The sequence below is a fragment of the Grammomys surdaster genome, unplaced genomic scaffold (genome assembly GCF_004785775.1).
Source record: "Grammomys surdaster isolate TR1022 unplaced genomic scaffold, NIH_TR_1.0 238, whole genome shotgun sequence".
NCBI lineage: Eukaryota > Metazoa > Chordata > Mammalia > Rodentia > Muridae > Grammomys > Grammomys surdaster.
This window is the reverse complement of record NW_021604683.1, coordinates 3429572-3457457: the sequence shown is the minus strand read 5'-3', so window position 1 is coordinate 3457457 and position 27886 is coordinate 3429572. Positions and strand designations below refer to the sequence as shown.

Below are 27886 nucleotides of genomic sequence, written 5' to 3'. Positions count from 1 at the left end.
ACGGCTGTGAGTATCTGGAATAGAGCCTAGCTGAGCACTAAGGTGACACTTTCTGCTTTATTATCTTCAAGTAGATCCAAAAAGCTACAGCAGAATCACTCCTCACACAAACCAGGAACTCTTCCTCCATGCTGTACCATTTGGGGTGGACTCCGGGTATCCCCAGCAGACTCACTGTATGGTCTGGGACAGGCTGAGGCAGGCAGGGTGCCCACTCTCCAGTGTAGTGACTGAAGGGAGAAGAAGAAGCATACATGAGATCTGCTCTCATCAGACTTGTCTGAGCCAGGGGCCATTTGGCTTCAGGGACTTCCTTGACCTACCACCCTGTTTAGAAAATTCTTAGACACATCTTGGGGACATACTGACCTCTGAGCACCCAAGAAGGCTATGGCTCCTATCTCTCAGCAAGGACAGGGGTGTGACACATTTATGTAACAATTGAGGTTCATGTGTCCCTCCAAAGCCCAAATCTAACCCACATACCTCTGAAGCTGGCCTCTCTAAGCCTGGCTTAAGCTCTTGATGACCAGCTAAACAAGAGGTGTCCCCCAACCCTCTTTCCCTCTGACTCCACCTATGAAGGATTCAAAATAGTGGGTGGAGTTGTCCAGAAGAGGAAGTAAGAAGAATGGGCTGGCCATCTCTAGAGCTGCTAGAAGCAAGACACTCAGGTTACATCTAGGCTGCAGGTAGGATGCTGGGGATCCCCTCACCTGGTTTAGGACAGGAATGTGCGTACACAGCTACAGATAGGCACCCTGCAGATAGGGCACAGCTGCAGGTTGGGGGCACACTCAGTACAGACGAAGTGGCCACAGGGCACGAAGACTACAGAGACGGCCCGATCCAGGCACACCTTGCATCTCCTCTCTTCCTGCAGCTGTCGCAGCTGTTCCTGCACATCCACAGCTCCTGGGGACTCAAGAATTCACCAGCACCCTCAGGGACTAGGAGATCCCTCAGTGAGGAATGAGCTTGCCACACAGACCCATCCTCTGCACCTCCTCCATGAAAGAGGGTGGCCCATTCAACTTATGTGGATCCCTTTTGTACCTGGCTCACTGGCAACTTCGGGCTGGGTCTCTCTTCTGGATCTGAGTAATTCAGGGCTTCCATGGGTAGGAGCTGTAAATAGTAGGTATGGATTAAAGGCCTAGCTTCTGTAGGGAAGGGTGGCTTAGCCCAAAGAATGTCTAGCAGCCATAAAGTTTCAATTCTGACTTAGAGAGCAGGAAGATTTGTATGGCACTCAGCTGCTCATGAGGACCCTGGATTCCACTAAAGTACTCTACCTGCCTGGTCCCTTAGATTCAGTGGTCACAGAGTGTATGTACTTGGCATATTGAGAGAAACAGGAAACAGGTGGTGATGGATGTCCAGAGGACTGAGACAAGGGAAGGCAGACAATGCCTAGAAAGGTTGGAGGTACTTCTGGCCTTTGCCACCTGGCCCTCTTCCTGGAGCAAAGCAGTCACCATTTGTGAATGGGACATGTTGGGAACATCTGGGTTTTAAGTCCATGCTAGCCACTCCTGGTTGCCCCCAGGGATCGGGGGGGTGGGGGTGGGGTGAGAGACAGAGACAGAGACAGAGACAGACAGAGAGAGACAGAAACATAGAGACAGAGAACCCAAGGTCTCAGGGTTGTGGAGAAAGGCTGGTGGTTTGTGGCATGCTCCATCCATGGATGCGTGTTCCCAGAAGGCACAGGTAAAGGTCCAACTTCCTTACACTGACAATGCTGCATTATCAGAGCTTCTGTCTAGAGGTGCTACCATCACTGTGGAGAACAGTAGACAAAACCCTGCCAAGCACTAGAGTGTCCCACAGACTCCTGTGCTTGTGAAATGAGTTACTGTTGTATCACATCTCACAGCAATGAGGCTGGGGAGAAAGGCCTTGACTGTGACCTCAAGGTTGGCAAGCACATCATGTGTGGTCCCTGAAGTCAGAAGTCCCCTTAGGGGCCCCTAAAGATCCTTAGACCCCTGACCCATAAGTCCGAAGGAAGGGATTTTGAAAGTGGTGTCCTCTGTATCTCTGTTCAACAGGCTTCTGGTTGCAGCCCAGTTAGCTCTAAGAAGCTATGGCTAGTGCCCAGCAGAACCAGCCTAGCATACGGCTACATCCCAGGTTTGGCCGGTGTCTTTAGCAGTCTTCTCACTAGGAGCAAAGGGATGCAGTGCTTTGGACACAACATGTGAGAACATAGTCCCCGCCCTCCCTGCTGACTGGCAGGTGGAGACACTCAGCCGTCTTACCCAAGTGCAGGCTGCAAACACCAACTAAACAGCAAAGACTCAGGCTCTCTCACCTGAGGGAGTGGCAGAGACTGTATCTTCTGGTTCTTCCTGTTGTTCCTGTTAGAGAGCCATCAATGCCTTAAGTAAACAAAGCAGAGACTGCCAACCCACCTGAATCCTGAGGACAGATGGACTTACCCAGGATCCCAGTAAGGGGGTGTAGGCCTGGATTCTTTCCACAAAGTCTCTTCCTTTTGACCGTAGCAGGAACTGACACCTGGGGAAGAGAGCTCAGAAGGCAGGACTGGACTCTTAGAACCCCATTGTCACATTCAAGCCCTGCAAGCCTTTGGGATTAGGCCATGCCTTCTGTTCCCATGGAACCCACTACTTCCTGTGACAGCTAGTCAAGGATGCATCCCCCATGGGCACCTGCAAGTAAGGCTATTCTGGAGATGGGCTCTGAACACCTAGGTGAGCACCTGGAGAAGGATAACAACAGGGGAGGGCCTAACCTGGCAGCCCTAGAGAGATCCTGGTGTCTCAGACCCATGGGAGATGAAGAGGCTTATACAGAGTTCTTTGGGGCCCTTCTCACTAGTCAGAAATGCAGCCGCCCACAGGGCCCTTACCTGGGGAACCATCGGGCATGCTCTGTCCAGGGGTCATCCCCACGCTCCCAGCTCTGTAGACCCCCATAGCAGAAGAAACATCTCACCTTGTCCTGCTGGCCTGGGTATGGCAGAGATACATAGCTGGTATCCCCACCTAGCTGGCAACCCCAGGGTGTCCCTCCATGACCATCAGAGCTTGGGCGGGCAGGTCTGGAATCTGCCAGCAGGTTAACAAGAAGAGAGCAAGGCACACATGGGCACCTCTCTTGTCTCAAAGGCAAATAAAGACAATGACCTTGGGGCATGTGTCAGGAGGGGCCCAGAATATTCCAGAAAGGTTGACCTAGCATTTGTGTTGTTCTCAGAGCGTGTGGATAGGGTTGATCCAAAGGCTTGCCACATCTGTAGCCTGGGAGTGTCAGGGCCAAGAAGGACTCCTAGTTACAGGATAAGGAGGTGACCCCTTTCATACCAGTTTATAGCCAGACGTGATTTTAGTGGCTCAGGCCTCAATCATCTCTGTTTTGTGCCCCTCCCCCAACCATAGGAAAATGTGCCCTTCATGACCTTGAGCAGAAGTTCCAAACAGAATTGCTTACAGGCGTTATCCCACAGCAGATACTCATGGTCCACAAAATCCTCCTGACATTTGTTGGCCTCAAGGAGACTCCTTTTCAAGGGGGCTCTAACTGTTCCAGACATTGACGCTTCATAACTAGTGTCCAGTGTCCTAAATCAGTATGGACCCTTGACTGGCTAATGTAAGGAAAACAGCTGTTTCCTCTCCTGCTGGCCCCACTGGACAATTTCTCTGGCTATGCTCATACTTACAGAGCCCTCTGGTGGGTCTCACTGACTCATTTTCCCTCGTCCAGGAAGAGATAGAGCCAGAACCTGAACCCTACTGTGAGTGAGGAGCAGACCAAGCTCAAGGAGTGGTCTACATTTGTAACTAGAACGAGTACTCAAAGAATTTGTATGGAGTTGGTCCCTGTACTAGCCTGGTACTTGGAAGCCTGGAGGATTACCTACAAGATGGCCACTGGATGCTTAATCTGGCCCTTGACCCATAGAATAGATTCTGTTTTTGTCACTTTGAGCCCAGGGGTGAAAGGGATTAATCAGCTCTATAACCAATCCTGAATGGCACTGATAGCTGGGGATCCCCGAAGAGTGTGGGAAATCCTCAGAACCAAGTAAGCCAGATGAAACCACCACCCCAGCAGACCCCACATGCTGAGGGGCCCTCAGAACAAGGCCAGCATAAGCTCAGGATTTCATAGTGGCTTTGAATGGGATAGACCCCAGCCCTGACCAGGCAAGGATATCAGAAGTACCTTTTATTAGTTTCTCCCTTGGTGACAGGAATGGGCAGAACCATCTGCCTGGAAGAGTGCTAAGTAGCATCCAGACTACAGCAAAAAAGACCCCAACATTTACCTGTGTGGAAGAAGCCAGCAGCAGCCAATGGCTCAGGCTGAATCCCAGCAGTAGATGGCCAGTCGTAGAAGGAGGCTAGGCGGAGATCCTCTGAATCCATCTCGGGGAAGGCAGGCTCCCCAAGGAAGGTAGCCCCAGAGGATTCTTCCTCTTCTGACAGGGGGCGAAGCTGACCTAAGATCTGCCCATCTAGGCAGTCCTGGCGCAGGACATGGTTACATGAACAGTGGGGTCTATCCTGCTCCTGGTTGTGGCCACTGCTATCTTCCCTGTAGCTTAGCTCTGGGCCACAGAACGAGTCCCTGGCCCTACTCTCAGGCCCCATGGAAAGGACAGCAGCTCTGAGCAAGTCTGCAGGAGAGAACATCACCAGCCCTGGAATGTGCCTGGTGACTTACCTCCAGCTCCCGCCTCTAGTCCTTTCTAGAAGCTGTGGTGGCTCCTGCTTCTAACTGTAAACATAGGCTGCTAGATGCTCAGTTGAAGTGGTGTCCAGAGATATGCTACTTTCTGAAAGAGGCCAGGGCAGCCACGTGCTCTTTGCAGTGTGTCATGGGGCCTCCTGGCAGGCACATAACAAAGGCAGTACTCCATCAGGCAAAAAGCATCTCTCAATAGGGGGAGGGACCAAGCTTGGGACCCCTTCAATAAGCCTCAGGAAGCAGGTCATGAACACGGACAAAATAGAGGAGAGGGACTCCAGTCACTCACGGTCCAGCTCTGGGTAGAGATAGATCCAGACAGGGACTTCCAAGGTAGGAAGCTAGGTTGTCTAGGACAGTGTACAACTCCACCATTCCTTCCATACCAAGCCTGTGCTGATGCTCAGGGATGATCACATCACTGGCTTGTCTTGTCCCTAGCTTGGTGCAGCCCTGAGTGAGAGTCAGTCCACCTATCTGGTCTCAGGCTGCTCCTTATCTGTCTGGATAGTCTAGAGTCAAATCAAGGGTGGGGTATGCCCCGGCCTTTGTCTGGAGGAGCTCAAGGTATGGATTGTGTTTGTTCCAGGCCGGACATTTCCATCTGCACTGTCACATAGACTATTGCCTCCTTAAATGAGCTCTGCCCTAGAATCTGGTCTTCACTAACCAGCCCGAGGTGAGGGATTCCATTGACACAGAAAAACAGTGAACAGAGAGGACGAGGGTCATTACCCTAGAGAGGCCATAGGTACAGGCTGGTAAAACAAGAGTCTTTGGGACCCCTGGAAGAGGCAGAGAAGAAGACCAAGGGGCCAGTTCTGCCCTGACTTGCACTGTACCCAGGCTTCTGCACAAACCTTTACCCTTGAGCAGCTCTTCACTGATTGTGACGCTTTTAATATTGTGAATTTTTAAATATATGTAATCTTTTTATTAATTCTTTGAAAATTTCAGGCAATACTGGGCATGGTGCTTCCCAGCACTCAAAGGCAGAGGCAAGCAGATCTCTGAGTTTGAGTCCAGCCTCTCCAGAGCTAGTTCCAGAACAACCAGGGCTACATAGAGAAAACCTGACTCAAAAAGAAAAAAAAAATCCACTCCAACTTCATGTCCTTTTATTTATTTATTTATTTATTTATTTATTTATTTATTTATAACCCACTGAGTCCGATTTGTGGTGTCCATATACTTATGGGTGTGCAAATGTCCACAGGTCAACCTACCAGGGGCCACAACCTTAAAGAAAACTGACCCTCCCTCTTCCAGAAGCTTCTGACTGTCAATAGTCCCTCAGTTAGAGGTTGAGTATTGGGAGATATGGTGAGGGTTGGGGCTTGTGAGATATTTCAAGGTGGGGCATGGTGGTTCATGCATGCAGTCCCAGCACTAAGGGGATAAAGCAGGAAGATTTTTCTGAGTTCAAGGCCAACCTGGGCTAGATAGTAAGTTCTGTGCTAGTCTGTGCTAGAGAAAGCCCCTGTCTCAAAAATGAAAAATAAGAAATAATAGTTTATAAGGAACAGAGAGAGAGAGCAGAGCAGATGGAGCAGGACTCCTACCTTCTCAGCTGTAGGGGAGACCATCCTAGGATTCTGCTTCCTGGGACCACCTCAGCCAATGTAGCACCACATGGCACTGCAGGGAATTTAGGACCCTGTCTCATTCACTGCTGGACCCACATGCTAACTATATTCCCATCTGTGGCATAGAACCTTCTAGGGTATCCCATGGGATGTCATGACCTTTGCCTTTCTCTTTGCTTGCAAGCAAAAGGGAAGAGTCATAGCTATGACATTTGAACCTGGAGCCCTGCTTCTCCAGGCCACTTGCTGGAGTTGGTTCCCCTGGATTGAAGCCACAGAGGCTGATAGAGGGGAACAGGAGCAGCTGCACTAAGTTTCTTCTCTGTGCAGACCCAGGCCTGGGACTCTGTGGGGTCTGAGCACTGAACTCTGGGCCTGTTGCCTTGGCCTTGGGGTCTGTGACAAGGGACAGTTTCTCCCAACTATGACCACGAGTAAACCTGTTGTCCTTGTCTGAAGCAGATGAGCCAGCCCCTCTCTCTTGTTTTGAGGTTTGAAAGCCCTCCTGGAAGACGGGAACATCCTGTTCCTGTGAGCACAGGATGGAGACCTCAGGGCTCTTGGCAGTGCACAGGGCCCATGAGAGTGTTAAGAGATAACATGGTGTGTGCCAAAGGGGCTGAGAACAGAGCATCCGGGTGGTTGTTCCAGCTGCATCCATGCTGGGACTTCATAGACACAACACCAGTCTCTACAACGTCCTGCCTGATGCCTATGTCCTTGCCATGAGCTCACGCCACAAGCTGTGTCTCTTGCTAATGCAGTACCTGAGTGGTGACCAGTTGTAGTTGACAAAGCCTTGTAGCTCACAGCACAGCCATGATGTTACTTTGGGTCAGCCAAAGCCCAGTGTGGGAGTGTAGGGACTGCTTGTGCTATCATCTGTGTGGTTGAAGCCTAGGGAGAGGCCTGAGGCTTCCTGGTTGTGGTGGAGGAAGGGATGAAAGGGAGGGAAGGTAGACAGAGAAAGTCCAATGCCACCACCACCCTCTACAGACCAACGGAATTCTATATGGTTCCATACATCGCTTGTCCTACCCTGAGCTCTATAGAGCAGACCCTAAGTCAGATGAAGCTTGAGTGTCAGTGCTGAGTATCGTGTTAGCAAGGAGTGTGTCAGCATTGAACATTCTCCTGAAGGCCACTCCCCCAGGCACTCCAAGGGTTTTCTTCAGAGCCCAGAGACTCTGAGGTGTCCAGCCAAGGAAGATTATCTAGGCATCATGGGCTAGCTTAGATGACAACTGTCTTTTGTTTCTAAAGTCCAGAGGATCCCAAATGTCCCACAGGCTGAGCCTTCAGACTGTGTGCTTCTGGGCCCAGACCCCAGCCAAGGAGGAATCCAGGGTAAAGTTGGGTTCGGCTTCAGAAAGGGCTGGATCAGGGAGCTCTGGGGCCTCAGGAGGGGCTGTAGGAAAGGAAGTGGGAACTGTAGTCTGCAAGGGACTAGCTTGACCCTACTTCCTCCAATTCAAATCAGTCCAAGTTGCTGGAGGGTGGCAGGGCTAGTGGATAACCAGGCTCAATGGAACTGTCAGGATCATCTATGTGTGAGCCTACTACACACGCAGGTCCCCAACTTTTCTCAGGGACTTGGACTTTGTTCTAGTGTCCCACACTCTGGACCTAGAAGTGTGGTCATTTGAATCTTGATAAAATGAAATAAAATGAAAAAATACAGTCCTTCGATTTCAAATACTCAGTAGCTGTACAAGGTCGATGGTTATGCTGTGGGACAGAACAGGCCACTCACTGCCCATGGGATGAACATCAGTCTTCAGGAGTTGGGAGGTGAGTGAGCCCAAGGTCATAATAACTGATTCAGAGCACACCCTACTGGACATGAGGGGAATGACAGCACAGGGTCAGAGAGCAGATCCTGGAGAGTTACGGAATTAGCCACACAAAGATGGACCAAACCCTTCAGAAATGCGGTGAGATAGATGAGTTGTCAGTGCCATATAGCTCTGAGGATACGAGAAGAACAAATGACTAAATTCCAGGAAGATAGCAGAGGGACTTCTGGGGCTGTCAAGGCAGGAGGTATATGTGCCCAGCATCTGGGAATCACAAGAACACAATGGAGTAACCCAGAGACTAGCTAATAGGTGCTGGAGGAATGGGATGTGTTTCTGGGCAGATCTTCCCCCGTGGAGCTCTGATTGGGTAAGGACTGAATATCCTACATTGTCATCATGGTGACATAAACACAAAGCTTCAGCAAAAATGAAATGCATTAGCTCACATGACCTAAGTCCTGCGTGGACTGCCTCAAGCTTAGCTCCATCCATGTTTAGGTAATGGCATCATTTACATACCTTTCCATCTCTGGGATAGCATCATTTCTTGATAAAGATGGCCGTGAATGGCCCCTTTACATGTAGCTTGTCAAAGTCAGGGAAAGGCATCTCATTTCCCCACAGGCACGAGCTCAGGACTGGTAAGAACTTCCAGAGTTTGCTTCAGCTTGGAGTTACAGATTGAAGGTGGTTGTGCATCATGGAGAGCCACATCCGTATCAGGAGAGTCTCCTACAGCCTTCCCATTCCCTGAACAGCTCACTCTCATTCCCTGAGGAGGGCTTTTGGTTGCACATCTGGTCAGGCCCTCACTCTGGGTTAACAGTTTCAGCAGTGCCTGGCACTCATCCAACTACCACAGGTGTCTTCACACACGCCTTGTTCCAACCAGGCACCAAGCCCCCCTCCAGAGTTAGCCTTGCTCACTCTTTTTCTTGCCTTACCCTGCTGACCTTGCCAACCTCACCTGGCTCTGGGCATCCCTAATTTGACCTCTATGATGCCAGCTTTGTGTTATCTCTAACAGGGCCTCGGAATCTTGGTGGTTCCCAGGACCTGCTCAGACACCTTTCATATTAGAATGCTGCTGTGGCTGCCTTCTGGACAATCTTTGAAATTGTTTTGTAAATGCCACCTGCTGAGATAATTGGGCCTGGGAAAGGGTTTGGGGACTCAGCCCAGACCAGCCTCCATCTACCCCAGAGACAGTTCTTAAAGTAGAAATCTCTTCCACCCCTTGTACCAGCAAGAGCCTAGGTGTGGGCACAGTGTACTCAAGGTCCATGTATGGACGTTGCAGGGTGGCTTGGGTGATTGACAGCACCATTCTACATGAGGGAGCATGGCATTAAATATCAAATCAGTCGAAAATCAACCAACCAACCAAACAGACAGGCAAAAATATCCTGACAAGTTTAGAGGGAGCTGGTGAGGACAGGAGGAGGAAGCCTTTCTTGCCTTGTGAACCAGAGTTCCTAGTTTTTATCTTGCCCTGGGGGGACCCAGGCTGAGAGCCAGACTTGGTTGCCACATGAGTTGAATGAAGATGTCTTTTAAAGCTGCCTGTGTTGTTTCATGACTGGAGGTCAAGGCCTGAGGTTTACATGATCCTAGAGTACCACAAATCCTGCTTGTTCTTCCTCAGCCTTGGAGCTGATCTCCTGGAGATGTCTGGATCCTAGGCCATCTGGTACTGTCCAGACAGACAAGCACCACTATGGCAGCAGAAGCTAGCTACAATTCCTGGAAACACAGAGGCAGTCAATAGGCCATGGCCCTCTCTGTGGGCAGCAGGTTTCTTGTCCAAGTTAAACTGCTGATCTTTGGCGTGCTGTGCAGATGGAAAAGAAACAAAGTTCAGATTGGTTGGCTGTGGCCTGGAATTTGCTCTAACTTCTTGGAGGCTTGCTTTCTGATTCCGAACCACAGAGCTGCTTGGCCTTTGAGAGGCAGCTGCAGGATAGATCGGCCAGTGCTGGCCCAGGCAGCTGTTCTCAGCCATGGATGCAAGAGTGGCTCCTGCTACAGGGAGCTGACCTTGGGGTTAGTGTCTGTGTTTTGGCTCCTGCTGTTCCTTTGTCTGGAGTACCCCAAGCCAGTCAGTGCCTACTCACCTAGATTCTAGTTAAGAGACACCCTAGAGACCAATCCAAGGACATCCTCTCTTCTCATTTCTCACTGCCCTGGCTGCCTGCCACAATACAGGCCTGATTTATGGTGACTTGGTTAAACCGTCCTTTTTGTGTCTGGGTTGAAGGACAGCTCCTGGCTCATTTTCTGTCCCCATTGCCTGTGAACATCTGGTGGACATCACTGTCCCCATTGCCTGTGAACATCACTGTACAGTGAGGCTGAGCAGATTGAATTACATTTTAGGACTGTGTAGCATCCCTCCCCAGGAAGCTAGCAGGGTGGGGACCACTGGTTCCCATTCCCAGGCATAGTGTAGATGCTCAGCTAATGCTTTGGGACAAGTGACTAATGGATGTTTAGAGAGAGGAGTTGTGACTCACAGGAGCTAGTTGCTGTTGAGGGGCAGAGAACAGCAGGAGCCCCAAGATCACAAGCTGGTTTCCTAGAAGAAAAACTAGACGCCTCTGAAAGTATGGAAGGACAGGGTATCCATAAGGAGGTCTGCTGCAGAGAGGCTGTTCATTCCTGAGAGGGCATTCATAGAGAAGATTGGGGACTGTCTCATTTAAGCAGCTGTGGCTGTGTGCATGGATGGTGTCCTCACTGCTGGCCTTCATAGGGCCAGCTGTTGAGTGAGCCAAGCCTAGCACACAGCAAAGGCTTGTTACAGCCAGGTGCTACTTGAATACAGGACTTACAGCCTCTGGGCCCCAGCCTTCAGCACTTCTATCTGAAAACTTCAACTCAGCTTCCTTGAAGGACATCTAACATCTACAAAATGGTCAACAGATGTGCCCTTCAACCCAGTGATCCACCTGCAGGTGCCTCCCTCTGGTGTCCTCCTATTGGTGATGTGTATCAGAAGCTAGGACATTTACTACAACAAATCCAGGGACCAAACACTCCCCAGAAGGGATGTGTGGATGCATCTGGGTGTTGGTCCCTACCAATGTTCTTGCAATCGCATGATGGGTCCTGTTATTCCAGTTCCAGGCAATCAGACACCTTTTCTGACTCTTCACATGCACCAGGTGCACACATAATGCACATATATACATGCAAGCAAAACACTCATACAAAAAAAATTTACTTTAAAGGGGCTGTATCGATGGCTTAGGGCATAAGAGCATTTGCTGCTCTTTTAGAGGATCTAGGTTCAATTCTCAGCATTCACTTTGGGGTTCGAATCATCTACAACTCCAGTTCTGTGTCATCTGGCACTCTTCTCTTGCCTCCCTGAGCATCCGGCTCACATGTGGTGACACACATGCAGGCAAAACACTCATACATATAAAATAAAAATTAATAAATCTTTTTAAAATTACATTAAAAAGATTTGTTATTTTATGTGTGTGTGTGCCTGCTTGTCTGTATATGCATTACGTGCATCCAATATTAAGCCTTTTTTTTTTTTTAACGAAAGTGATATCTGCTATGCGGGAACAGGGAGGAGTCTGTGTGTGGTAGCAGGTTCACTGAGCAAAGAGCTTGCCTGAAAGTGACTGGATAATTGGGTGAGTTCTTTGTTGGAGACTCTTTGAAGGATGAACTGAGCTTTCCCCACGTGGAACCCAAAGAGGGCTGCACAGCTTTCCTCAAAGTCCTCTTGTCTTTTACTCTGGGTGACGGAATTGGGTACAGAATTTAACGCGAACGTTGGTCACATACTGGCACTCTCCTGTCAGGCCCAGAAGGTTGCGGGGTAGGCTAGGAGGCCACCCCAGCAGCCACAAAACTCTGGGACAGGTGTAGCTTAGCTACAAGCTCCCACCGGCTCCCCATAGGCGCCGCCCCAGGAGCCCCACGTGACTCCCAATTCGCCCCGCCCCATCCGGTTCGGTCCCGCCCCTCCAGCGCGAGACTGAGTCCCAAGCGCGAAATCCTGGGCGAGGAGCGACGGTGCGCAGGCGCAATGGTGGCGACTCGACGGCGCTCCCGGCCTGCCCCGCGCGCTGACGTCGCGCAGCTTCGTCCCAGCCGCCGCGGCCGCCATTGGAGTCGGCGCCCCCTCAGCCTGTCCGCTATCTTCCGCTGCTTCCCGCTGTTCCTGCCCGCGTGCCTACAGCTGCCGTCGCGCCCGGCCGCACCCGCGGAGTTGGCGGCGGGGCACGGGGCCGCGCGCGGCGTGACAGGCCCGGCCTCGCGGGAGGCCCGAGCCGGCGGCGCCCGGGTCCCGCGCCGCGCTGTTCATGAAGCATGTCGGCCACCAGCGTGGACCCCCAGGTAGGGGCGTCTCGGGACCACAGTCGCGAGACCAGGCCGTGGACAGGGCTAGACAGATTGCGGTCTGGGCCGCGCCGGAGACCTGGAGACTGGGCTGGGGTTGGAGTGCGGGGTCCGGGCTGGGAACAGGGAGGCCGGGTCAGGGCTTGGATCTCCGGGCCGAAGATGCGGATACCAGGCCGGACCAGAGTTCTGGGGTCCAATGTCGGGGTCGCTGGGCTTGGCTGTGATCAAAGTATGGGAGATCTGGATGCCGGGCCGGGGTCGCATCGCCCTCTGGGTAGCATTCTTCGGATAGTAACTTTGTGTTTCCTTTCCCGGGCTGGGTGGTGTCCACCCGCATATCCTGGCCTGCGGCGATGCAGAGAACAAAAGGACAAGATAATAAAGGTGAGGAGAGTTCCGGGAAGTCGTCCGGACTTTGGAGGAGAACGGGACAGCGCCAGTCCGTGTGGACAAGAGAAAGTCCACCAAGCCGGCCTGGGATCCGAAACTTAGTTTCCTCCCGTCAGCTTAGGGGAGATGAAAGTTTCCATTTCCGGGGTATTTGACAGGTTAGAGGGGAACTAGAAAAATAAAGGCGTACCCGGAGTAGTAGTTCAGATAATAGTTTGCAATTTCTCTCTTGACACTGCCAGAACAGTTACCTGGTGGGGAAAGATGGTGATAAGACGGCCTTGCAGAGGTTAGCGGGGCTGAATGACTGATTGGTCGTCTGTTGCTAGGTAGTGGATGGCTCCGGAGGAGAGTCAGCTAGTGGACCCGGAGGCCCTGCCCTCCACCCTTAGTTACAGTCGTTGTAAATTTATTGATACCTCCTGTGCTATTCTGGCTTGTAATAAACTCCCAAAACTCTTTTGAGAATTAGAGAGTGACACTAAATCTTTGGAAGACTGTTTTTAACCAGTGTGTGTTGTTGTTACTTGGGCGTAACCAAATATGGTTCATCGTGTTTTAAGGTTGGAAAAGGCCCAACACTTTATTTACCATTCCTTTCCTTTCCTTTCCTGGCTGTGCACTGTAACAGTGGAAAGTAAGTGGAGAATCAGGTGATAGTGAGCTTGGGTTACAGCCCTTTCCAACTGAGCATCCTGCCCTCAGATCTCTGTGCATAACCAGGCTCTTAAAACATGTGTCCTCTGTTTGCCTGGAACAGATCTTCTGAGACCCTGTAGATTTCATCAGTCGTAGAGTACTTGGGGAAACCCTGGGTTCTGTCCCCACCTTGGGGTGGAGGAGGGGCCGTCACAAGACTGGCTCTAAGACTGGCTGTAAGTTTCTTACCCTTTATTTTGATTGCAACAAAATGACATCTGACAAAATTATGATTACATTTTTACTTAAAAAGGAATTTAGGACAAGTTGTGGAATGCTATTCTAACCAGTCATGTAAACATCAGTTCTCTATAGGGAGTGTGCCCATTATGAAATAAGATCATATCTACTAAAAATTGATGAAAATAGACTTTACTAAGGTTTCCATGCTTAAAAGTAATTTTTTTTAAAGCTTGAAGATAATGTTTTGCAACTTTTTGTTCTAGTACAAAATGGTTCTTTGCATCAGAAGGATGCAGTTCATGACAATGACTTTGAGCCCTACCTTTCTGGACAGTCCAATCCGGTGAGTTTATTTTATTAGCATATTTTTTATTTAAATAATTTGCTTGTAACACATTTATTATAATATTTCTACTTTTCTATCCCAAACAGCAAAGAAACAGTCTCAAAAGTATTAGAACTGATAGAGTGGTCTTGAAGATTTGCTTTGTGCGGGTCTTCCTGTTGGGCATGGGCCTGTGTGATGAAGATAGTTTTCTCTCTGTAGAACAGCATCCCATGGAGGTTGGGTACAGGCAGACTTGCATTTGTAGGCTGGGGATGGAGTGCTTTTTTTTATGGTGTATAGGACTGTGTAGTTCCCTGAAGCTTTGTGCCATCTTCATTTTGTCTCTGGAGGGTTGGAGTTATGACCTAGGAAAGTAGGTAAGCTCTGGACAGTGCAGCAGACTCCTTTTCTGTGCTTGAACCTTAGTTCTACCTGTTTCAGGAGGCTTGCCTACCCTGAATCTTAGTTTCCTTTTATATGAATAAAAGAACCCTGCTCTTAGGACTAGGAGACTGGCATTAGAGAGGGTATGTGTAAAGCACAGAACAAGCACCTTATGGTCAGGAATTCTTACCTTTAGCACTGTGGAACCCCTTCTGTTTTCATGTGAATGTATATATGTATGGGCATAGATCTGTGTGTTTGATGAGGTGTGTGAATGGGGTGGTGGTAGAACACATGTACAGACCTGATGTTGAAGTCAGGAATGATCTTCTGTCACCTGCCTTATTCAGTGATGCAGGTTCTCTTAAACCAGAGCTTGTCAGTATGGCTAAGTCTCGATTATTTTGTGAATCTCCTGTCTTTACAAGTAGGCTACCACACTCATCCTGGCATTTACATGGGGCTGAGGGGATCCAAACTCTGTTCCTAAAGCTTGAGTGGCTATCATTTTAAACTGAGCCATCTTCCCAGTTGGTACTTTTATTTTTTAAGTGTAGGTGTGTGCACACATGCACAGATGACCTTGGAGTCTAGAAGAGGGTTCAAGAACCTCTGGAACTAGAGTTACAGGTGGTCGTGAACTGCCTCTTGCAGAGGACCACAGTTCAGTTGCCATATAGGGTGCTGGTAACTAAGCTGTGGTCCTCTCCAAGAGCAGCAGTTGCTCAGTCTCTGAGCCATCTCTCTAACCCAGATAACTAAACATTGTTTTAATGTATTCTTTTAACATCTTGTGTGTATGTACAATGTATGTTGATCATAGCAGCCTCACATTTCCCCAAGATACCCCCCACACACCTTAACATCCCTTTCCTCTAACCTACTGGGCCATGGGCCTTTTATGCCTAGGCTGTTCCCTGCACTGTAGGATCACCTATGCCCCTCCCCCTGGCTTCCACCCACTAGATTCCCTGTGCAGCTCCTGTGAAAATTGTCTGCAAGGTGTTTCCTGGTAACAAAATTGCCCTGCTTAAAAACCATAGACGATCTGGGCATCCTAATATTTGAGGGCAGAGACAGATGAATCAAGGCCAGCCAGGGTTAAGTAGTAAGACCTATCTCAAAAACGGATAGCCATATGCAATTTGAAATTTAGAAATTTTAGCCGTAGTCTCTGCCACTTTTAAATGCATGCTGCATATTTAGAGTCAAGCAAGGCATTTTGCCTGGTTGTTGTACCAGAAGAAAATGGATTACCTGCCTCTCCCCCCTTTTTTCTCTCATCTGCCCTTCTAGGTCATCTGAGAACATTTTATAACTTTTTCCATCTTCGTTCCCACCACATTCAGCATATCAGAACCCTAAGAGTCTGAGGGTTGTATGGTTGCCCCTGAATATCTGGCCAGTATAGGGTTGCAGAACTGACTTGGCTTTAGTCATGGGCTATTGGCCATGACAAGAACAAGAAGTTAAACAAACCTATTCTTTTGAATATCATATTTCCTGGTTTTCTTTTTTTGTTTGTTTTTTTGAACACAAGGTTTCTCTGTGTAGCCCTAGCTGTCTTGGAACTCCCTCTGTAGACTAGGCTGGGCCTCAGACTCAGAGATCTGCCTGTCTATGCCTCCTGAGTGCTGGGATTAAAAGCCTTCATCACCACTGCCTGGCTCCTGGTTCTCTTATAGCAGTGGTATATACTAAATATTACAACAAGGAACAAGGGTTGTTTTACTATGTTTGAAAGTGGGACTTGGGAGGAGTTTCTTAAAAGTAGAATCAATTTTTCCCCCTTACTGTCAATTGCATGTCCCTGAAGTCTTGGGGTCTTGGGGGAAACTGAAAAGGAATGTTCTTCAAGATAGCACCCTTAGTAAATAGCTTTCAAGTGGCACCTTCATGTCTGTATGTTGAGATGTACTTTTTAGTAAAGTACTTAACAAGCGTATTGCTTAAGAATAAATTTTCTAGAAATGCCCAACTTTATTAGGAGGTATGTAGAAAGTAACAACACAGGAAGCATTCAAGCTTTCCCTTAAGCATGAAACAGCTGAGAACCAGCATGACAGCCTGTTTACCTATTTGGAGAAGTGAAGCCTCCTGTCATTTAGCAGGTGCCTGCTGCCTTTGTGTTGTTTGTTTCTTCATATGGGGCCAAAATGCCATTCTGTCCCCGTACTTTTCTGCAGTGCATCCTTGTGCCCAAAGATTGTTTAAAATGCTAAGTGGACACTGTCATTCTGTTCTGTGTGGGCCACATTGAAGTTTGTACTTCTGCTCATTTGTGAGGAACTGATGGCCTTGGGAGCTCTTAGCTTATCTTGAAAATTGAGCCTCCTCAATCATGAACGGTTTTTATCAGAGTTTATGTGGGTTTTTTGCCTGCAGCCAAAGTTAAATTAAATAATGCTGTGCCTTGTTGGGGTGTACGCAGACTCTGTTGTTTGTGAATATCTGGTAGAAACTTGACACTTGGGTTTCTGCCATGTCTAGGCAGTTCTGGTAGTCTTGGATTAGCACTTGTGTGCGTGGCCATCCAGCTTGTGTCTGGCTTGGATTTTTGTAGTTACATGTACATACTATAAATTTCCTTTAAAGGTCCAGTGGTGGTACTCAGTAAGGAGGGATTTGCTACCACTACACCTTCCCAGAGTGGAAAGGGAAGGATGCAATGGTTCTTTACTTGCTCCTTAGCAAGTTGCTTAAACAGATGTAAAAATTCTTGTCAGAGCATACTGTCTCTGCATATCAGCCAGATAAGGGGTTCACACCACAGTCTCAGAAGGATCAGCCCTGATGAAAGACCAGGAAAGTGCATGACTGAGGGAGCATGGTGTCGGGGTTCTCTAACATTTCTTTTGTCTGTAGTTTCCTTCTAAAGCAAGTGGTATATGCTGATTGACAGCTGTCCCAGGAGTCCAGACACTTGCTCACTTTTTTCAGCCTTGCCCTTAGTGCTTCCTTAAATATAATGGATTTGATTTGATGAAGTACTTGTGTCTCAACCAGAGATGATCTGCAGGTCTGGGAAGAGACTGTCCTGCATCTCCTTCCAGTCTCAGTCATCTTACTGTTCAAATGGTCTCAGCGTTCTTTCCTTCTCAGAAAAAAAAGGGTGGAAGTATTCTAATCATTTAAAATCCACCCCCCTTGTCACGTTACTCAAGGTGATTAAACTTGGATTAATAATAAATAAACAAAAGCTCTTAATTCTAGAACAGATTTATGGCTTTGTTATACTTTACTGTTTCCAAATAACCCAGGGATAACAGACATGGTTATTTAAATTCTCTTTAATTTTTTGGTGTGTCTGTTTTGTTTATCTAATTTTCTAGTTATCAGGATCAGGAAGAAGAGGCCTAAGAACTCCAAGTATTTCACCTGTCAGTGGTCTCTGGCTTTGCCTGGATGATGTGTTTGCCTTCCTTGTGTGGTCTTGTTGTACCCAGGCTTTGATTAGAAATTTTAAATATGGTACTACCCAGTAGTCTGATGAACTGTGGGATCCCAAGTGTTGTACTTAGAGGTGTGTTCATGTGAAGAGCAACTTTTGAGTTTAGTTGCATAACTTAGTTTATTCAGCTGTGTTTCTGGTAAACCACTTCATACTGTAGCTTCAATGATACAGTGGAGCTACCAAGTCAGAAGGGACTGTTTGCTTGGGGCATTTACAAGTGAGTATAAACCCCAAGCTTATGCCTGGTCAAACAGAGGGATGTGGAGGGCTTGGACAGGCTCTGCGTGCTTTACCAGCAGCCTCAGTGTATTGATTTCCATGGCATACTTGAGCTAAGTTGTTACACATCTCTACCAGAATAGGCACCATATACTACAGACTGATGGGAACCACTTCCTTCCCAGGAAAGTTGTATATCTTCATGGACCGGCAGTCAGCTTGGCTTACAGAGTTGTGGGAGCAGCTGCTACAGGTTTCTTCTACATAAAATAAAATGGCCTGTTTGAGATGGCTTTACAAAGTAGCTTGATGGTTCCATTTCAGAACTGAAAGGAAATATGGAGGTAATAGAAATTGGTCTGTCAGTGGGGTTGGGGTAAAAACTGGAGTTGGCGCAGTTTAAGAGTGCTAGTGGGCCTCTCAGGTTGGGGAGAGTTAGGAGAGGTGTGGCATTTGGTTCAGATGCAAAGGGAGGGTGTGGGTGGGTATTTGAATGCCTGCAGCACTCTTCAGGAGATCTTAGTAAATAATGACCTTTTAATCTGGGATTTTACTTATTTGCATTTGGTTTAATTTTATCTTTGCTTATTCCATCTTCCATTCTACAACTCCAAGAGGCAGTGAGGTCTCCCCAAGGCTGTATGTTGCAGGTGTTGCTGACGCTTTTCTTCTCTGGTGCCTCTGTCCTACATGTGTGTTTCTACATGTACATTTTTAGTTAAAGCATCACACCCTGGTCTTGAGGTGTGATAATTTTTACAGGGAAAGTTAGCTGGAATCTTTCTGTTAGGATCTGAAAGAAACACAATTTTAGGATTTGGGGCAGGGTGTAAGGGAGGTGTTGTGCTTGCATCTACATGTTCAGGTAGCATTTGGGCAGTGCAGGCTAGAGAATAATGGGGGCCACCTACTGTGTGGTATTTGTATAGCATTGTTTGTGACCTGTGTACTATGTCTGTTCTTCAGATGGTGATATTTCAGGAGGGCTTTGAGAGCTGTTGTTATTGTGATGGATCTTACCTCATAATCCTAAATTGATTCAGTCTCAGTTAAGGCCTAGGTGTAAGTTAGAGTGACCTGAGTATCTTTTCTGAGTCCATACTGCTGTTTGTTGGTTTGTGGCCAGTGGGTTAGAATGACAGACCACTAGGTCTTCCCTTCTATCTGTCTTTCTCATACATAAAGTATTTGCTGTGGAAAGGGAAGAGGACCAGTCTTCTTTGGAAGGATTGTGGCCTCAGTTTTGTATTCATGAAGGTATGCCTCCCTCACAGAGCAAGGTTTCTGCCCAGACCTCATTGATTCTTCTTCCCCCGGCCCTGTTGCTCAGACTCTTTCGAAGGATGCTAGGAGGAGATCTACAACATGAGATTGCAACATAGGAGCCAGAGTCACTGAAATCTTTTCAAGAGAAGATATTCCAAGTTTTTTTTTTTCTTTTTTATAGAATATTTATAGTGACCTGTTTGTGGATGCTAAAAGTTCTCATTACAAGGAAGCAATTACTTCATGTTAAGTGATAGTTCTAAAATCCTCTGGTGCCTACTGGAGCTTCCTTACCTTCACTAGACGTGTCCAACCCCCAAGCACAGATTGCCATGCTGTAGAAAGGTCTCTTCACTTATGTCACTGATGCTTCCCTTTCAGAGATTGAAAAGAAATATAGTAAGGTAATAGAAACTGGCCTGTTGGTTGAGGTAGAAACTGAAATTGAGCCCAAAGCATGGTGCCTGGTTCTCACCAAACCTTGGCTGAGTGTCTCGCCAAAGAAATGGTATCCTAAAGCTGCCAACTCCGAAGTCTACACCTACAAGCTAGGAAATTCCTTAAAGGTGTAGTAAGGCTACTAGGTCAAGATGGTGAAGCATTCCATCCTCCTCCCTTTTTACCCTGTAACCCAGCCTTAAAACCCCTCTTAGAAACTTCTGCTGTAGATAGAGTTGGGGTTTGGGAAGACTTGGCTAAAATGGGTCTTCTGGTATCAGATAGCAGGGTTCTTAAACTCCAGGGACTTGATACTGGTAAAGGCACAGCAGAAGAGCCTGTGCTCCACTCTGAGCACCCATAAGTGTTCCCAGAAAACTGTGAAATGTGAAAGACAGACTCGAAAAAAGACCCAGCTGGGGCAGCTATCAGGAATATTGTGTAGGAGAAGGTCTTGAAGGTGACATTAAATACCAATGAGTTAACAGGTCAGTGAGCTGGAGCCTGCTGGTCTTACTGACTGTCAGAGACATCTTAATGCATTGCTAAGGCTGTCCTCATGCTCTGATGTGCTGTCAGTGTTCACTGTAAATATCACTGCTGCAGGACTGGTGAAAGCAGAAGAATGGTTTGGCCTGGGTCATTTCACCTGAGTTCAAATCATTGCAATGCAGGCTTTGTGCTTTGAGACAACAGCCTGGTTTGTGTTTGTTACTAATGACTTTTGTTTTGATATTAGTGACCATATCTGTCATTTAAGAAGGAACAGTCATGAGCTAGATTTTATTAGGCTTGATTCTGCACCTGTGGATGAGGTGGTTGGCATGCTGAGCTGTTGTCTAACTCATCACCTGTTTGTTTTCACAGAGTAACAGTTACCCCTCGATGAGTGATCCTTACTTGTCCAGCTACTATCCACCATCTATTGGATTTCCTTACTCCCTCAGCGAGGCACCATGGTCCACTGCAGGGGACCCACCCATCCCTTATCTTACTACCTATGGACAACTTAGTAATGGAGACCATCACTTCATGCATGATGCAGTTTTTGGGCAGCCTGGGGGTCTGGGGAACAACATTTACCAGCACAGGTTTAATTTTTTTCCTGAAAACCCTGCATTCTCAGCATGGGGAACAAGTGGTTCTCAGGGGCAGCAGACTCAGAGTTCAGCCTATGGGAGCAGTTACACTTACCCACCAAGCTCCCTTGGTGGCACAGTTGTTGATGGGCAGACAGGCTTTCACAGTGACACCCTCAACAAGGCCCCTGGGATGAACAGTCTGGAGCAGGGCATGGTTGGCCTGAAGATTGGAGATGTTACCACCTCTGCAGTTAAGACGGTGGGTTCAGTTGTCAACAGTGTGGCACTGACTGGTGTCCTTTCTGGCAATGGTGGGACAAATGTAAACATGCCAGTTTCAAAACCAACTTCATGGGCAGCCATTGCCAGCAAGCCTGCAAAACCACAGCCTAAGATGAAAACAAAGAGTGGGCCGATAGTGGGGGGTGCACTGCCTCCTCCACCTATAAAGCATAACATGGACATTGGTACTTGGGATAATAAGGGTCCTGCTCCAAAGGCCTCAGCCCCCCAGCAGGCACCATCCCCCCAGGCTGCCCCACAGCCCCAACAGGTAGCTCAGCCTCTCCCTGTTCAGCCCCCACCTTTGGTCCAGCCACAGTATCAGAGCCCTCAGCAGCCACTTCAACCCCGCTGGGTGGCTCCTCGAAACAGAAATGCAGCATTTGGGCAGAGTGGAGGGGCCAACAGTGACAGTAACTCTGTTGGAAATGCCCAGCCTACTTCTGCCCCAAGTGTAGAATCCCACCCAGTCCTGGAGAAACTGAAAGCTGCCCACAGTTATAACCCTAAAGAGTTCGACTGGAATCTTAAGAGTGGGCGGGTGTTCATCATCAAGAGCTATTCTGAGGACGATATCCACCGCTCCATCAAGTACTCCATCTGGTGTAGTACTGAACATGGCAACAAGCGCCTGGATGGCGCCTTCCGTTCCATGAGCAGCAAGGGTCCTGTTTATCTGCTCTTCAGTGTCAATGGGAGTGGACATTTCTGTGGGGTGGCAGAGATGAAGTCCCCTGTGGACTACGGCACCAGTGCTGGGGTCTGGTCTCAGGACAAGTGGAAGGGGAAATTTGATGTGAAGTGGATTTTTGTCAAGGATGTGCCCAATAACCAACTGCGGCACATCAGACTGGAGAATAACGACAACAAACCTGTCACAAACTCCCGTGATACACAGGAGGTGCCCTTAGAAAAAGCAAAACAAGTGCTGAAGATTATTGCTTCCTATAAGCACACAACCTCTATCTTTGACGACTTTTCTCATTATGAGAAGCGCCAGGAGGAAGAGGAGGTGGTGCGCAAGGTAAGTTGTCCTTAGGCACCTGTTACACAGGTGACCTTCACAGTAGGCTGGAGGGTAATGGGCAGTCTTGGTCTAGTGACATGTTCCCAGGTGGCCTTAGTCAGGGCAGGTTGAGACAGTACAAGTGGCATCTCTTAACTTAGCTACCACATCACTGGGATGAGCCAGTAGTATGGTGTTTTGAGTGAATGTAAATGAAAATCTATCACTCTCCTATTATAAAATATGGTAATCTGGACCACTGTGTACTTGAGAAAAGAGTGAGAATGCAGGGAAGGTATTTGTAGTGTTTGTCCATTCAAGCACACTTAAAATCAGTGTTTATATGTCCATATAGTAACATTGGCTACACTGTGAGATCCCACCTGCCCAAAGATTTATGCTTCTTGTTGCACCGCCACATAGCAGTTGGAAGCTCTGGGTCTAACAGTCACTTTCTATTGTCCTTTAGGAACTCAAGGTCTGCAGTTTGGGTAACTTAAACCCACATCATTTAAGTACTAAAGAGAATGGTGTGTTGGGGTGGGGATGGTAAGGAGCTGACTTGGGATCCAGATATTTTATAATTAATGGTTATATGGTTAGATCCATTTGACTGGAGATAGTTTTAAGTGAGGCCATTTGATCTTCAGAACAGAGATGGTTTTCAGAAGTGAGACAGATCTCAATATGTATTTGGAAGCTTTTATTACCTAAGAGTATTCATCTAAGATTGTCCTTTCTTTTCATGAAATGTCACTTAGCATGGGTGGTTGGTTGTTGGCTTGGCTTCCAGTCTTTTTCCCTGAATTAGGTAACTTGCTTATGTGAATAACCATTTTGAGGAAGGAGATGTGGAGAAAGCAAGGTAGTAATGCTGTTGCTAGTACCATTAAGTTACCCTCATCACAAGTACTGGTAAAACATTAAGAAAGATGGCATTTATTTCCAGTAACTGAAATTCTGTAGGTTTAACTTTTTGGATATAACTAACAGACAGGCATTCCTTAACAGTGGCATGTGTTCCTAGAAATAGTTAGTAGTGATTTTGTTTTGCTAGCATCGTCATACATGTACCTATGCAAACCAAAGATGCCTAGAGCATTTATAGATCAAACCACCTGGGACCATGTGTTAGCACAGGACTGTTAGTACAGTGTCTGCCTGCCTTAGGTCAAGGATAGTGAGTGAAACTTAAGTACTACTTTATCTAGTAGCTAGCTATTTGTGTGCACATGTGTTCATGCTCACTTTTCTTTTAAATACTGAATTTTTAAGTGTTCCATTAAAATGCACAGGGTGGGGCTAGAGAGATGGTTCAATGATTGAGTGTTGGCTGGTATTTCCAAGGACCTGGGTTGGATTCCCAGCACCTATATGACAGCAGTTGTCTGTAACTCCTGTCTCACGGGATCTAACACCCTCTTTAGCCTCCAAGAGCATTGCACTATATGTACTGGTAAAACACAAACATACACATAACATCTCAGAAAACAAAAGAATATTCAGTTCTTTAAAAATATACTAGCGCTCAGATTTTTGATAGGCTTAGGGATAAAATTCTGCCCCTCGTCTCTTGTATCTTAAAAATTCAATTATTTTAAAAGTTTTTCTTTTTTTTCTTTTCTTTTTTTTTTTTTTTTAAGTCTTTAAGTCTTTATGATGCCTTCATGAGTTTACGTGCATCCCGTGCATACAGGTACTCGCAAAATAGAGAAGAGGGTGTCAGATCCCCTGGAACTAGAGTTAGAGATGGTTGTGAACTTCCTGATGTGGATGCTGGGAATGAAATCTGGGTCTTTGACAAGAACAGTATTAGCCCCTAGTTCTACCATCTTAAAACTTACATTATAAACTTGATTCTTAGACAGCAATGTCTGTCAGGTCTCTGCTCTTGTGGTTAGCCTTTTGAGTGACTTGCAGGGTTACAAGTTATTAGCATGTAGTCAGGGTCCCTGGTGGTCCTTAGACAACTTGAAGCATTCTGGAGCTCAGCATGAAGAACATCCTAGGGAGGGTTGGAGACTCTTACCTAAACTGTGACAGCCCAGTCATAAACCTTTTTATCCGTGGAGTTGAGTGTTAAATTTATTACTGAAGAAGACAAATGAATACTCTGATTTTTAAAAAATTGTTTTAGTGGAATTTCAAGCATCTCTACCCATTCATACCTTTTTGGGCCTTATGCTGGCTATTCCATTTTTCCCTCCAAGGAGGCTGGGCTTTTGGTTTATCTAGGAGTTGGAATCCTGGGTGTTTTGGGATTGAGAGTCTAGGGTGTTGAAGAATACCATTTCTGTAAGTTCCCTGTTTCAAAAAAAAAAAAAGTAGGGTGAGGAGTGAAGAGCTGCTTCTTCCTTCAGACTAAAATATGCCTGCAAAGTAAGTGCTTGAGACTCTTGGAGACACCCAGTGTTCTCCTGACCTGGCCCTATAAGGATGATGTGTTCTGTGTACTTCATCTTTCAGCTGCACCAGCCCCTCCCAAAACTGTGATGAGTAATGCTCCTTCTTTAAAGAGCAGATGACAAGCTCTGTAGCTATTGCTAGGGCTGAAGGCTGAAGGAGTCAGACACTGTCTCCTTCCTCCAGCTGCTTTGCTAGCAGCCATTGCATGCTGGGGAGACAGGCTTCTGCTTGAAAAGTTTTTCCCTTTATACCTCAGGGTAGAGGGTTATGAATTCTTATTAGTAATCCACCTATTCATTGATCTGGGTGCTCTTGCCACCTTCTTAAGATTAGAGCTACACAAAGATAACAAGAAGCCTCATCTTCGACTTGGGGTAGTGGTCATCGTTGTGCTTGGCATATGTTTAGTGCAGGTTAGTCCCAAAGGAAAGTACAGAGAGATGTTGGCTTAGGTATACTAAATGTAGTTAGGTGCAGTAGCACATACCTGTGATTCTAGTGCTAAGATGAGAGGTTTGTGTATGGGAGTGACGCATCAGGAGTAATTCAAGGACACCCTTAGGTATACAAAACACTGTCTCAAAACAAAGCCTAAACTGAGCAATTAGAAGCCACAGTAACTGTATAGGTACTCTATTGACAGTTTTCTCAGTTCACACCTAGGATGACCAAGCTAGGGACCAAACCTTTAATCTCTTGAGTGTAGTTTTTGGTATTTATGCACTTTCTTCAGTAGCATGACAGTGGTACATGAGAGAGTGGGAATGGGATGTGTGTGTGTGTCTGTGTGACAGACAGACATAAGACTACTGAACAGAGGGCCCTAAAGGGGTTAAGACAGAACTTGGTGTGTGTGGGGGGAGGGGAGGTATAGTGCATACGCCTTGCATCAGAGACATTCTTTGTTGTAGGCTGAATTTAGATGAATTGCTAGGGAAGACAAGGTAGCTGCTAGACCCACTGATCAGAAATCAGCTAGGCATACATGAAGAGTGGGTGTAAGTTCCAGATTGGTGTGACATGTATGCTGGGGATAGGGAAGAAGTCAGCTCAGTTGAGGAGCTATGCCCCTGACTTGGTCAGTACTGCTGCAGGCCACAGAGGAGACTTGAACTGGTGTGAAGGGTCTTAAACTAGATGAATTTAGCTTATGTTCCTGTCCTACTTAGCCCTGACTTGGAGCTTATTTTTAGCCTGTCAGATAGATTTTGGTGTTCTCTGAACCATTGGTTTGTTAAAATGAAAGAAAATTTAGAAAAATTAATCCTTTGCGCTAGGCATGCTAGAATGCCCTGTGCATGCCAGTCCTTCCCTGGGGTGCAAGTGCTTTCCTAGTTCTACTATTTCTTCACTAGCATGATTGGCACCTGAGGGAGACTGCCCGGGTTGGGGTAAGGTGGGGGGGAGGGGTGAGTGCATAGAAGACACATGATTGGACATGTCTCTGTAACTTCTGTGCAGAGGGTCTTAAGAAGGGATAGGACACCATGTGGTGGTTTCTGTCCTGCTCTGTGGGACCAGGCTACTTGTTGGTAGTCCCATCTTTGGCTGCAGCCCATAAAGTGGCCTAAGGTCTCTCCTTTGTGGGCCTTCGCCTACAAATCAGAGTGCTTCATGAGTGAATAACCTCTTCTCTTCTTTTTACAGGAAAGGCAGAATCGAAACAAACAATAAGGACAAGCCAGTTTGTTTTTGGTTAATGGTTGACTTTGAAAACAGAGTTTTAAAGCTGTATGCTTGGTGCTGTCTCCGAGTCAGCTCCAGTGTCGTCCTCGTGCGGGGTTGATTGTTGCATCTTTATCTTTGTAGTTCATTTTTGCCAGATGGATCTGCATTCATTTGTATTTTTCTATGTATTATAATATTGTAGAACTCACTAATAAAGGAGTATTTTGTTTGTCAGCTTATCAGTCAGATTGACCTAATGCAAAATATAAATATTCTTCAAAACAAAACACCTAATACATCCCAAAGATATTTTTATTTTGGCAGAAATTATGTTCTTATTCTTATATTTAGTCATTTAATATCCCTATAGGATACTTCATATTTCTTGCCCTCTCCTGCTTTACAGCAAACAAAAAGCCCATTCAGCATGTGCTGTTGATGTCTCCTCACAGTACTGAAGTGGCTTGCCATTTTATTATCTGTGGTATCCATCATATTGCTGACCTGCCCTTTTGAGTTTCCTACTAGACAGATAACTTTTAGTTTTAAGTGTGCCCACAGTTGTCTATGGACAAGCTGTCCATAGTTTAGTGCCCACACAGAGCGGTGCTCCAGTTCTCCTTGCTGCTGTCTGCCACTGCATGAGGTTTCGGGCTCTGTGGCAAGGAACTAGAAGGTGTTTTAAGTCTGGTTCAGCATTGCGACATTCTTAGTTGTTTGTAGATCACTTTTAGTTTTCTCTTCTTCTCTTGAGAATCCTGATGCTGTCTTAAGTTTTATACCAGTAACGCTAAGCTTTAAATGTAGGATCTGATAGTACAGGCAGTGTGATGGATGCTGCTGCCGACTGTAAATTTCACTGTGTGTCTAATTTTTTTTTCCTGTTGAATGGGTGAAAAAAGCAAAAAAACAAAAAATCCTTTAGAAAACAAATTTGCTATCATGTTTTGTGGAATGAGGAGCCTCGGAGGAGCTTGCCGCCACCTGGAGTTGGAGTTTAGCATGAAAGTGGTGCTCATGCCCGACGCCCTCGCATACTGAATCTGCACGCGCCCACTGTAGAGGATCCTTACTGTCTTAGAGAGCAGATACCTTCTGAAACTATTTACTCCAAAAGACCCTCTGAGTTAACATTTAAGCTGTATTATTTAGACTTGTATTTAGAACGTGTCACTTCCTCGAGCTGTTACTGCCTGTACGGAGTCGTGGACAACATCGGATACCTGTCCTCTAGGAGAATACAAGCCTTAATAAACACCTGTTGAGCAAACTCGTGTGTTCTTGTCTTCTCTGCTGTATGTGCCTCGTTTCTCTTATAGCTGAAAATCTATGGGGTCTGCTCTAAGCAGTAGAAGCCAAAGGATGCAGTTTTGCTTACTCCTGGGTTCTAGAAGGACAGAGGAACTTTCATAGCTCCTATCTAGGACTTGGGATTGAGTCCCAACTATGTAAGAATTTGTAGAAGCCACACATCACCTTGTCTGCACGCTTGCCTCCAGGCTGGTACTCCTTGATTTCCCTTATACCTTCATTCTTACATTTTAAAGTTGTAGATATCCAATGTACTCTCTAGTAACTAAATCTCACATGCTAAACATTTCTAAAAGACTGT

At 46.9% G+C, this 27886-nt stretch overlaps 2 protein-coding genes across 2 annotated transcripts; one reads left to right on the top strand and one right to left on the bottom strand.

Moving 5' to 3' along the window:
• Positions 1 to 38: 38 nt before the first annotated feature.
• On the bottom strand, positions 39 to 4793 carry Birc7 (baculoviral IAP repeat containing 7). Its single transcript, XM_028774159.1, has 7 exons — positions 4301 to 4793; positions 2879 to 2978; positions 2445 to 2523; positions 2318 to 2363; positions 1057 to 1128; positions 717 to 915; positions 39 to 230 (listed from the first exon to the last, which is right to left on the bottom strand). The coding sequence occupies exons 1-6, from the start codon at positions 4665 to 4667 to the stop codon at positions 722 to 724; spliced, it is 858 nt and encodes a 285-aa protein (XP_028629992.1). The 5' UTR covers positions 4668 to 4793; the 3' UTR covers positions 39 to 230; positions 717 to 721.
• Positions 4794 to 12210: 7417 nt separating this feature from the next.
• Positions 12211 to 27544, top strand: Ythdf1 (YTH N6-methyladenosine RNA binding protein 1). Its single transcript, XM_028774100.1, has 5 exons — positions 12211 to 12463; positions 12829 to 12853; positions 14005 to 14084; positions 20698 to 22218; positions 26254 to 27544. Exons 1-5 carry the CDS (start codon positions 12437 to 12439, stop codon positions 26278 to 26280), a joined length of 1680 nt encoding a protein of 559 aa, XP_028629933.1. The 5' UTR covers positions 12211 to 12436; the 3' UTR covers positions 26281 to 27544.
• The last annotated feature ends 342 nt before the right edge of the window (positions 27545 to 27886 follow it).